Source organism: Lagopus muta, chromosome 1, assembly GCF_023343835.1.
Source record: "Lagopus muta isolate bLagMut1 chromosome 1, bLagMut1 primary, whole genome shotgun sequence".
Taxonomy (NCBI): Eukaryota; Metazoa; Chordata; class Aves; order Galliformes; family Phasianidae; genus Lagopus; species Lagopus muta.
Genome location: NC_064433.1, coordinates 105,998,946 through 106,011,253, shown reverse-complemented (window position 1 = coordinate 106,011,253; position 12,308 = coordinate 105,998,946). Strand labels below are relative to the sequence as shown.

At 51.6% G+C, this 12,308-nt stretch overlaps 1 protein-coding gene across 2 annotated transcripts in view; it reads right to left on the bottom strand.

Annotated features, from left to right (window-relative positions):
• SIM2 (SIM bHLH transcription factor 2) overlaps positions 1–10,995 on the bottom strand; it is a 61,250-nt gene extending 50,255 nt beyond the window's left edge. Inside the window, exons 1-4 of one of the 2 annotated variants that reach the window (XM_048927199.1) lie at positions 10,654–10,995; positions 9,189–10,269; positions 2,821–2,903; positions 660–749 (exon numbers count right to left, since the gene is read on the bottom strand). In XM_048927199.1, coding sequence (XP_048783156.1) covers positions 660–749; positions 2,821–2,903; positions 9,189–9,363 — 348 coding nt within the window. In that variant the 5' untranslated portion in view covers positions 9,364–10,269; positions 10,654–10,995. The remainder of the gene's footprint in view (positions 1–659; positions 750–2,820; positions 2,904–9,188; positions 10,270–10,653) is intronic. The other variant, XM_048927208.1, reaches the window with a different exon arrangement.
• Between the last annotated feature and the right edge of the window lie 1,313 nt (positions 10,996–12,308).

Below are 12,308 nucleotides of genomic sequence, written 5' to 3'. Positions count from 1 at the left end.
TCTAACCAAAAAAAAAAAAAAAAATCAACAATAAAAAACCCTTATACTTCTTGTGCAGAACAGTAGTAAACTGAGTTTTATGAGTTCTATCACAACCATATAAAACGCTTTACTGAAAAGACCACTGAGCTGGAAAAACTCAAGAAAAACTACCTTGAATTCCATGTGAACACTCATAAATCTGCCCCCTTTTCTTTTCTTTTTTTTTTTTCCTAAAGAACGTTTACCATTAAACTCATGTTCCACATCAGATTTCCTCTCTATTTCATAGCAAGTCTCAATATCTCACACAATCTAAAACATATAGCCTTGAATTCTAAACTTCATTTCAGACGTGTAGCATTACCACACAGGCAAAGAGGCTTGGGTTTCAAGCTCTGCGTATATCTGCAATTTGCAATATCGTATTATTTATTACCCTTCTTAAAGGTAATGAGGAGTAAAATACAATGAACAAGAAAGGATATAAAGACAGTCGTGATGTGGTTGTAAGTATAGGAAAACTGAATATTTAAATAGGGCCATTTATCAGAAAACAAAGTTGAAGCTTCAAATACCCTTAAAAAATGATGACTTTCTGTATGTATGGCCAGATACTCGTGTTAGATTCCAAATGCAACATCCACATTTAATAGATGGGCAAAATAAATCAGTCCTACCTGAGATAAGCCAAGATGTACAGACGCTGTTTCTGAGATGTACATTATTTTGCCATCTGAGGCTACCACAAAAACAAAGCCATCCAAAGTCTGTAGAAGAGAAACGCATAGGTTAAAAAGAAAGCATTCTGTTTAAACCATTTATGGCAAAGAAGTATTTGAAGTCTTTTGGATTAAGATTGTTATCCAACTTAAAGAGCCGAAAACATCACAGTTCAGAAGTAGAGACCTTTATCTGAAGCTGTTCCTACAAACTCTATGGCATGTGCACACATTGTGAAATCCAATTCATTCCCCCTACAGATGCGAGCTTTACTGCTCACTTTAAGTTAACATTCTCCTGTTGATTCTGGTTATTTTAGTACTTAGCACAAATCCTGAGCTATGTGGTGCTTAGGGGAAAATCTAGTACTATGCGAGCCATTTTTTATGCTGTAATTGGCAGATGCAGATTACCACTATTTGCAATATATTTAATGATAGCAAAGATTTCTTTGACTATATTTGTATTAATGTATTTCTGAACATGGGACTGTTTGCTAAGTAACTAGGTTAACTTAGAAAAAAAAAAAAAGAAATCAAAACAGCATTCAAATATCTCACACCTGAAGAAAGACACTTATGCTCATTAATTTATATGCCCAGAGTTTGGGAATCTCAGCTAATGGTAATATGTTATGCAGATTCTTATCGATGGGAATATTAACTGGATGTTAAATATTACTTATGTGAGGAAAAAACCTGAAGTTTAACTGTGCTGTGTGTCATTTGTGCAAGAAAAAATAACTGGCCAGGATTAGGACATATGACCTATTGATGCGGGGTGCCTTCATTCTTGCCCTCGATTCTTCTGTGCACAGTTAGACATTTTTTCTAGAGTATCTGATTCCCCCAACCAAAAACTATCTACTATCTCCTATCAATTTTGGAAGCCTCGATCAATATACACATGTGAACATTATTGGAAAAGATAAAGTTCTTTTTGCAGCATGTAGGTAAAGTAGACACCAATTTTAATTTATATTTTAAGTTATTGAACCGGAAGGGAAGCAATAAAATCCTGAACTTCATGCTTCTACTCTGCTGCCCCTATAAAAATATATAAATACATATTCCAAATTATTCTCTGGATTATTGACTCCACAGTATGTAATTGAAACCAGATTACTCTTTGCTTTCGCATTTTTTCCTTTTTTAGACCACAAATTTTATAGCAGTATCACAGTGGAAGATAAATTATTGCATCTTTGACCATCACTTTTCAGCTAAGCACTGTCATCCTGCAATTGATCCACCCGACTGGACCTGTGGCTACCTCCCCTCACAGTGCAGCAGGTTTCCCCTACAGAAAAGCACAAGCTGAAACATCCCTGGTTAAGCTTCAGTCTAAGGACCCTTCAAAAAGTCTTCAGCAAATTTGCTGCTACTGTTAAAGCAGTTGTAATTCACCAATGAGTGAACGGTAAAATGAGTATAACAGGCGATGAACAAATATTATTTAACTGGCGGAGGAGCAAGTGCACCAGCCGCGATTTTCGTCCTCGATGACTTTTGCCCTCGATCCTTATCCTTGATAAGGGTTTTAAAGGCAGACCGACGGTTGTGAACCTGCTGCCTGTATTCAGAAATATGTGGGAGCTGCACATCCAGGCGGCCTCGCACAGCACAGCCGCCCCCTGAGCCTGAGGGGCCGAGGCTGAGCCGGCCGCCCCTCGGAGAGGGGGTTCGAGCCCCTCACAGAGCGCCTGTTGACTTTTTATATCCCCCCCGAGCGCACGGTGAAAACAACGCCGGTTCTATGACCAGAAATTAACCTCCAGCCGTAAAACCGGCCGTTAAACGATTACGGTTTACTACGTCTTTAAAAGCAGGGGGAGGGAAATAAATAAATAAATAAATAAATAATCCTGGCAGTATTAAAGTTCACATATTAAAAAAAAAAAAAAAGAAAATGAAAAAAGAGAAAAAGAGCTAAAGGTAATTATTATTATTTTTTTCCTCCGGCTGGCACACACTGCGACTTCTTAAGTTCTCCCACACAGTGAGGATTGAGAAGAACTGCAGCGCGGATCGGCGGGACATGAGCGCTGTGCTTCCAGGTGCTACTGACAGCAGATCGAACCCAGATGTGCCTCCCGCCCCCGAGGAATGAATCCGCTACCTGAAGCAAGTGGGATCCGAGCTCCTTGGCCACGTTATCCATGGGCCCTATCCTGCTCGGCTGTCCCCAAGCGTCTCCCAGACCTGCGAAGGTGAACGAGGAGATGGTCAGAGCGGGGCGACGAGTCCGGCCGCCCTCCCTCCCCCTGCCGGCCCCGAGCTCCCCGCAGCCCGCCCGCTCTCCCCAGGCAGGGAAGGAAATGGCTCTTTGCGTGTGGAAATGCCGCCAAGGGGACTCCCGCTGCCCCCCGCCCGCCACATCGCGGCCCTCTTGGCCGGGATACGGCAGCCACACAGCGAGAGAACCTCAGGGAGAGAGTCTGTGGAGAACCGCAGCCCCTCCGGTCTCCTCCCGTCCCCTCACGGAGCGCGGATCTGCGCAGAGCTGCAGACCCGCAGCGGAGCGATGCTCTGGGCGTCTCGGCCTGTTTGTTTATTTGTTTGTTTTCATTTCCTACATGAGAACCAGTGGAATGGCTGCAGGCTGCTGCCGGCAGCAGTGCTCAGACGGAGGTGAAGGCGCATCCATGTCATGCCTCTTTTTTGGAGTCTTAAGTCTTATGCCCTCAGAGCCCTTCTACACTGGCGAAATGAGTGCGGTGGAGGTTCAGTCCAGCCAACCTTCACTCGCTGCAAACGGGGCAAATCGCTGTACAGTCTCGAAACCGGGCTAAGCGTTTTCCTCCCGCTGCCTCATACCGACCAGGTGCTTTGAAAGAAAACTCGCACTCCGTCAGGAAGGGAGAGGACGCTGCACTCGGGTGGAAGGCGCTGCCCTGTTCTCCAATCTGGAACGCGTTTGTGAAGCCCTCCCGGAGCCGCATCCCCCTCGGCACCGGTGTGGAGGCGATGGCAGCACCTCTCCGCTCTCCCTCCCTCAGAGACGAAGGTATCTCCCACCCGGGAGTAGACGGGGAGGACGCAGAGCTTCGCCACCCGCGGGGCAAGCACCGAGGCAGGGAAGAAAAAGGGATCCCGGGGTGATCGGAAGCCCTCTGCCCACCGCCGGCTGGCTCATGGCAGTGCCCGAGGCCAAGGTCAGCCCCGGGGGAACAGCTCTTCTCCTGCCCCGCTGCCCCAGAGGTATCCCAGCGGCGATGCTATTCTGGCTGTAGGGAATGGACACCTTTCTTTCCTTTTCCTTCATTAAAAGCAATGTTTGACCACGTGTGGGAAATATACTTCGAAGAGGCAAACGAAAAGTCGCGCTTTTCTACCGCCTTTACCCAATTTGCAGTTCGAAGTACATTCCCAAACGTCCAAGCACTCGACACCACGTTTCTTTCTTTTTTTCTTTTTTTCTTTTTTTCTTTTTTTCTTTTTTTCTTTTTTTCTTTTTTTCTTTTTTTCTTTTTTTCTTTTTTTCTTTTTTTCTTTTTTTCTTTTTTTCTTTTTTCTTCCTACTGAAATGAACCCTCCACTTTCAAAGGACCGCGGGTTCACCTCGCAGTCTTCCGCACCAGGCGGCAGTGCGCGGACGAAGCGCTAAGTGCCAGCGCTGCGCGGAGTGCCCTCGTTTCGATGTCCATCACTGAGGGTCGGGAGGTGTTGCTGCGACCCTCAGAGCCGTGCGGGTTGGGCTGCACCGCACCGCCAAACGCCGCCGTGTTCTGAGGTTATTTTTCTAAACCGGGCTAAAACCTCCGCTTCCGCAGATCTTTTTTTTTTTTTTTTTTTTTTTTTTTTCCTTTGAGATTTTAAATTGGGGTTACAATCGCGAGCTCGCATCAAACGTAAGCGCGTTTGGGGGGATCAGGCTGACATTCGTCTAAGCTTATTTTAAAGCCAATGATTTTGTCATCTAATCCAGCAGCAGATCGGTTTGGAGGTGGAAACGAAACGAATAAATCCGACGTTCGGCTGAAGGAGCGCCGCGTATTAACTCCTCTTCCTACAGGTTTGCCGCTGTGCAGCCTCCGTCCCGTACACATATGGATGCAATACATATGGATGCAATACTCCGCGGCGCTCCCGCTGCCCCGCCAGCAAATAACGCACATTTTCACTCACTGCGCTGGATCGGGGCCAAAGGCGCTGCCGATACAAAGTGAGCGTTCTAACAAAGCTCCTTTACGCGACGGGAGCTCGCTGTGACGGCTGCGCAGGGAAAGTTCTCCTGTGTCCGCGAAGAAAACGCTTAAAAAGCCCCATTTTGGCACGCATTAGCTCGGACAGCCGTGCCCGTCTCTGTCGCGGATCCCGTCCCATTGGGGGAAGGGCCGCACTGCGGGGCGGGACAGTCACAGAGGGATGCGGTGCACGGGGCCGCGTGGCCGGCTCCCACAGCAGCAACCCTGCGCGGTAAGGTCTGGCATGGGAACCCCAACGTAGGAGCAGCTCCCAGCGCAGGAATACGCAGGACTTCTCGTCCCTGTCCTCTGTCAGCCCTGGGCTGAGTTTCCCCGACGCTCACATCGCCTTTTGACACCTCTCGCCGTTTACTTAGGGCTCTCACTCGGTGCCATTCCCCAGTTTCTGGGTAGGAGGGAGAGTTAAACCGTAATAAGATCTGGAAACCTTTGGGATCAATCCCCACCTTTGCTCTTCAAACGTATATAAATTCGTACACACAGTAGTGAAAGCCCGGTAGCTTTTCTGTTTGGGATTCTGCTACAAGAATTACTTAGCGATGTATTACGCGAGTATCGGATTGCCCTCTAACTCGGAGCATTTCCTTTGTGTCTACCGTACTGTTTCCCGGCTCCCCGGAGCGCGTGGTGCCCTCCTGTTATTCAATAGCCATCCTTCAACCTGGAGCGGCCACAACTGCCTGGATTTGCAGTTCTGCCTCCCTTTGGGGGACTTGTCTCCAGCACCGCGTAGGCGGGGGAGAGCGAAAGGGAACGAGCGGGGAGCGGAAATCTGCCAGCTCGCCGCTCACCTCGAGGGTCTGCTCCGGCTTAGGCGAGGACATAGCTGACCCTTGCCCTAAAACACGTCCGCAGAGACGTATTCCAAACCCGACGGCTGCCCCTCTCGTGATGAGGACGGGTCCCCAGGATCGGAGCGATAGGGGAGCCCCGGCGGGATTGTGTGATGCTCGGGGCGAGCGGCTCTCGAGGCGGGGAGTGCAGGCAAGGAGGAGAGGGGCTGCCTGGCTTCTATCGAGAAGAGTTTCAGCCTCCTATCTGCGCAACCGGCGGAACGTTTAAAATGAAAACGTTTAAAAGTTTTTTAAAAATAAGAAAAAAGTAAAACGACGGTTCAAAGAGAAAACCCAATAAATGCCCTCCGGCACACCCGCTCAAGCCTATCTCCAACTGTACCCCAGCAGCAGCGGATGTCCCAGGATCCCCTCCCTGCGCCGGAGCAGCCGCGGAGCAGCGGGAAGCCCTAAGAGCACCAGGTGCGAAGGAGAGCCGCCGCGCCGCCGGGAGCTGTGCCGCTATAGGCGAACATTCTCGGTCTTGGGATTAATTAATTCGATTAATTAATCCGTTAACAAAACTCTCTCGAGCACACGCAAAGATTCGGAGTAATAGCAGCAACGAGCCTTAAAGTGTACATTCACAGACTCATACTCCACAGCTACTTATATAGACCGAAAGCTCAGTTTTCTCCTTATAATTTCTACTGCCTTAGAATGAGGAACAGGTCTCGGCTCCACTATGGAGTCACTTCCTTGTGATTATGTTGTACAGAGCACAGCTTATTGCCGGTCAGTTCTTAAGCAGTGCATCCCTATTCGGTTGGGATATCCGTCATAGAGTTCTACCGTCAGTTTTGGAAACTGCCTAGGGGCCGGGAGAGATAGGGGGACACAACTGAAGACAGAGCCGTGGATGGGAGAGAAAGGCACTGCTTGTAAGCTCAGTGGATCCTCGTGTGCCTTTCTTTCATTTGTTCATTTTTAGAAACATATTTAGATACAAATAAGCAGACAGCCAAGATAGAAGTCCCATGGTATATTTTTCTCCTATAATCAGAAATGCCTTGGCAAAAAATCAGAGCGCAGCAGAAGTCAGAGCACGGGGGAGGCTGTAAGGTTGCTGTCTCCGGGACTATAATTCAGGAACGTAGGAACGTGAAGGTCAGAGTAAAACCGCACAGCAAATTGTGTGATGCGGGCTCACGAAGCTCCGAGCTTTCTAGAGCTCTCATTTTCGAGGTGAAAGGAGCCGTGAGGTCAAACTCCTTTCTCTCTCACTTCCCTGAGCCCGAGCGGGCGGCTCCTTTGAGATCTCGGTGAAAATCGCGCATCTTCGGGAAAACCCCGGCCAGAGGCAGCAGGGGGACCTGGCTGGCCCCATTACAGACCTGTAGAAACTATGAGGCCATCTTGGCCAGGACACTTCGGTGAGGGTCCCAAATTTTGCTTAAACTGCGCGTCAGGACGCCTAGAAAATAACTGGAAGGGGGCAGGTAAAGCCATCTGTGGAGGTTTTTAAAAACACAGCTCTCCCCCCCTCCGTCCTTTCTCATCCAGTCTAGACAGAACTGGAAGCCGGCTTTATAGCCGGACAATACCTCGGATACGTCTGGCTGCCCCGGGCCTAGCACGCGTGCTGGTGGGGGTCTCGGACCCCTTCCCCCCCCACTCCCCACAAGAGGCCGTCTGGGAGAAACAAAACCCGCTCAGACCTTCGGGGGCGATGCCGTAGGGCTGCTGCAGAATGCCGGCGGCGGCCTTGGTGGGGGGTGGGGGGGACTACGGCCGTGCCCCTTCGGGGGCGACCCCTGGGGGAGCAAAGGCCAAGGAGGGGAGCCGCTTTATTGCAAGCCCCATTCCCCCGGATATACGCCTACCCCGCCCTCCCTGCGTGCTCGAAGGGGTTCTTTCCTCGCGTTTTGCTCAGCCGGAATTTAAGGTGCGCTGCTGGCAGCCCCTTCTGGTAAAACTCACTGGAAACCGTTCTGGAGAAGGGAAGGAAGCCTCGGGAAGGGCAACTGGAACAGAGCCGCCTTCGTGTCCCGTCCGGCGGCCACAGCCCGCCCCGAGAGCCGCACCGCAGCTGCACCCCCTCCCCCTCCTCTCCCCGGACCCCCACTCTGCCCCGCGGTCCCCGGGCTCTGAGTGCTCAGCACCCGGCTCGGAGCCCGGCGGAACTGCTTCCCCCCCGGCTCTGTCATCCCCGGATTCAAGCCTTTGGTTTTAAAAGTATTTCCACCCGTACTTAAGACGATGAAAGATCAGGAATTCACCCTACGCATTTAAACGTTGCACTTAATAAGCAGAGTGTGCAGAAGCGCACGCCTGGCCTGTTTAAGGCAGACAGACACACCAAGCACGGTCGAGCTGCGGGTATAAACCTGTTCCCGGCTTCTGCCCATTGCTCTCGAGGAGCAGCAGCTCCTGCGCTGCTCCCTGCCCGCCTAACCCGGAGTGTTCCGGACACGCTCCCTGCCCCGAAATGACGGCGATGCTTTCTTACGGGGAAAAGTCCCCGCACGGGACAAAGGCTCTAAACTGCAGCGCTGCCAGTGCACGCTCTCGAAATTACTGAATTCGATGGGCAGAACGGTAAGAGCTTGACGGGTTGATAGTATACTTTTTTCCCCCCGATTTCACTCTTACCCATCTCTCTTTCCTTCTTTCTTTTTTTTTTTTTTTTTTTTTTTTTTTTTTTTTTTTTTAATTTAGTATAAATCTGAACCGTTTTCATAAAGCTCCATAGAAAACGGGAAGGAAAGCAGCCGACCCTCCGCTCCGGAATCTGCCAATTCCACAACCAAGGACAAAGCGAGCAGCAGACCTTTACTCAGCCGCCACCCGACATCACTCAGCGCTTCATCTCGAGGTCCCCTCAGCTCGGCCCCACACATCGGACGGCCGAAAGCAGCCCCGGACGCAAGGTCGCTAGCAGAGCCCCTGGACTCCAACACGGCTCCAGCCGCGGGCAGCGGGGGGAACGGCTCGGCCCTGCGCGCTGTTCCCGGCCCAGGAGGAGGCGGCAGCTCCCGTTGCCTTATTCCCACTCAGCCTCCAACTCGAACAGAACAGAACACTCACCATATAGCGTTTGGCTATGCGTTTGGTTTTTTTTGGTTGCATGTGTATATATATATATATATATATATATACATATACATATATATATTTTTTGCCCTGGTCCCTGGTGTCTCCACTGCTCTTGGAGAAGAGCCGAACCGGGTGCCCTAGGCTTTCCCCAGGCCCTCGCCGCCATCGAGGGGACGGAGCAAAGGAGAAGGAGCGCGGAGCAAAGCGTGCATTTGTGCTCCCGCCGCTCCCGGGATCGGAGCTGCCTCTCCGGGTGCGCACCGCGCAGTGCTTCGGAGCCTCTCCCTCCGCACTGCTCGGCCTTTAGGCCCCGCACGGTCCCCGCAGCCCTCGCCCAGCATCCGGAGCCGGGACCCCCGATGTCCCCTGCTCGCCTCCCGAGGGCGACGCGGACTGCTGTCGGGCTTTACCTTCGGGAAAGACGGCTCGCATCTTTAGATAGCTGGTGGTGAGACGGATGATGGACGCCTTGTCCAGCTGCGAGGTGATGGCCGAGGGCAGCGGCAGGAGCTTGGCCAGTTCGTAGAATTCTCCATTTTCTTTTTCCCGCCTTGTCTTCGCCGCGTTCTTGGATTTTTCCTTCATCGCGACGACTGCAAGGCGAAGGTGACACTGGCATATTAGGCCCGGTCCTTCCGAACGACGAGGGGCATGGGCTGCGACCTCGGAGTTAGGGGTTGAGGAAAAGAGGGAGGGAGCTCCCTCAGATTAAACCAGATTTAAAATAATAATAATAAATAAAAAGGGAAGGGGAAAAAAAAAAAAAAAGGAAAAACGAAAGGGAAAAAAAAGAAATAAAAAGCAAAACACTCAAATCAACCAAACAAAAGCTCCGGGAGGAGCCGTCTCCCAGCTGGGGAGACGGCCCCGCTCCGGCCCCGCGCCTCGGACCGAGCCCGGCAGAACCGCACGGGGCCGGAACCGCTCCGCTATGGGGCGCCGAACGCCGCGCCCCGCTCTCAGGGAGATATCCTCCGCTCAGTCCTTCCCCATCCAAAAATCATCAGAATGAAATATTACGAGTCCACGCGTGAAATCACAGAGCTAGGCAGGCGGCACCATTTTCGGCTTAAAAAAAAAAAAAAAAAAAAAAAAAATTAGTAACAGAGAGAGAAAGAGAGAGAGAGAGAGAGAGAAAGAGGAGACCTCTCCGCTCGCTTCTCAGAGAGCAGAAAGCTCCGGCCCCGAGGTCCGGGCCCCTCTAAGCGGCGGTCCGAGCGGCTGCGGAGGGAGGAGGCCGCCGCGGAGCCCCGCAGCCCACGGCTCGCATCGCTCCGGGCTCTCCTTCCCGGCGGCCGCCTCAGCGGCGCGGGGCTGACCGGGACGCGGAGCTGTGCCCGATCCTGAAAGCGGTGCTCATGTGGAGTCGGAGAGAAGGGTCCTTTCTCCTCGGGAGCGGTGCCACCGGAGCGATGTCTCTTTCCAAACAAGTCCGAGCGCTGGCAGAGGCGCGGGGTGGGTTTGGTTGGGTCTGTTTCTTTCTTTTCTCCTCTTAAAGAAAAAGAATTTGCAGGATCAGAAATAGTTTCTTTTTTTTTTTTTTTTTTCTCTTTCTTTCTTTCTTTCTTTCTTTCTTTCTTTCTTTCTTTCTTTCTTTCTTTCTTTCTTTCTTTCTTTCTTTCTTTCTTTCTTTCTTTCTTTCTTTCTTTCTTTCTTTCTCTCTCTCTCTCTCTCTCTCTCTCTTTCTCTCTCTCTTTCTCTCTCTCTTTCTTCCTTTCCTTCTTTCCTCTTCCTTTTTTTTTTTTTTTCCCCTTTCCTTCTTTCTCTTTCTTCCTTTCCTTCTTTTTCTTCCTTCCCTTCTTTCTTTTCCCTTTTTATTTAGTTTCTCATGTATTTAAGCAGCCGAAAGACAGCAGCGGTGCTCCCACACCAGACCTGTTTCCCGGGGCAGTGCGATGGCGGGTGCCGTCCCCTCCCGCATGGAGCCGCGGCCTCACCGTTTGTGCGGTCGGAGGCAGTTCCCCTCCCTCAGAAATGCAGTCAGTCCTCCGAGCTCCTCGGCCCAAACTCAGATATCTCCGTTGTTTGTTTGTTTGTTTTTCCCCTTTCGCTCACGGCTTTTTTTTTTTTTTTTCTTTTTCCTTTTTTATTTTTTTCCTTTTATTTTTTAATTTTTTTTTAATTTTTTTGTTGTTGTTGTTCCGGGGCAGAAGCAGCTCCGCAGCGGACCCCTCGCTTAATTCTTCAGCAAAGGCTGAGACGAGCCAGGAGAGCCTCCAGAGGGGAGGGGACAACGTCCCCGTGACGTGTCCTCCCTACCATGCACCCAAATAGAGAGGGGCAGAAAGGAGCCGCAATCAGCGCCCGCCGCGGGACGGAGGCCGGGCCGGGGAAAGGGAGGGGGGGGGGGGGGGGGGGGGGGGGGGGGCGGGGGGGGGCGGCGGCTGCTACGACCCCGAACCCGCGGTGCCGGGGGGCCCCTATCCTGCTCCATGAGGGACCTCGCGTTTGGGCCTCCTTAGGCACCGGGTAAAAAGGGGAGAGAGATACAGGAGCGTAGGTGCAGCCGTAGAGATGTATGAGTGCACCATGCGTGGAGCACCACGTACACATTATAGATACACTGTATATAGGACCCATATAACACGTCTGCGTGCACGAGTGTATTTATAAATATATTTCCAAATGACACATGCGCACACGTATTTATTTATTACTTATGTATTACGTATATTGCATTATGTATTTATTGTGTGTTTTATAATATGTATGTAGTATATATGTATAGTATGCGATATATATATATAGTATAAAGACACACCTCGCATTGCTCTTTACAGTGCCGGGGGCCCAGTGCTTCTAGTCCTGCTGTACTGCAGTCCCCTCCGCTGCTGTCCTCCGATCCCACTCGACAATTCTTCTCCCAGGGTATGAAACCCCCACGGAGAGAAGAGTGCGAGGGGCAGAGGGGACACGGGAGGCGCTTCCAACGGGATCAGCCCGGTCCCGGTCCCGGCCACGGCCCTGCCTTGGTGTGGCCCCAGGAGGGCCACAGGCTGTCACCCCCCGGGCCACCCACTCGGGGCTGTCCCAGCGAGGCCGAGCCCCGTGCTCGCTTCGCTTTTGCACTCCCGAAGGCTGGTGCATCCCGATGGCACGGAGCAGCCCCGGCCCCGCTCCGTAGGGTCACTCCAAGTCACCGCCTCCCCACGTCGAGGAACAGAGATTTGAGGGAGAATTGCGGCTCTGGGGAATGTTTTTGCCCTCCGTCCGGGGGGAGGGGGGAGGGGGGGTTGGAGTTGTCAGCCCTGGGCTGGCCTTGGGGTCAGAGAAACCCGTGGAAAGCGGCCGCTCTCGGAGAGGCGATCCCCGCTTTCCCCTTCTGCTGTCGTCTTTCTGTCCTTCCCGTGGAAGCGGGGACACTCCCGCACCTCGCAGATGGGAACGGAGGGAAATGATCCGCTCCGAACTCCGCCGCCCCGTTAGTTTTCTTTCGGCCGCGACTTTCGCCGAGAAACCCAAAAACACTGAGAGCAGCACACCATCAGTTGAACAAAAACTTCAGCGCTTGGAGGAACTCTCAAAATTCA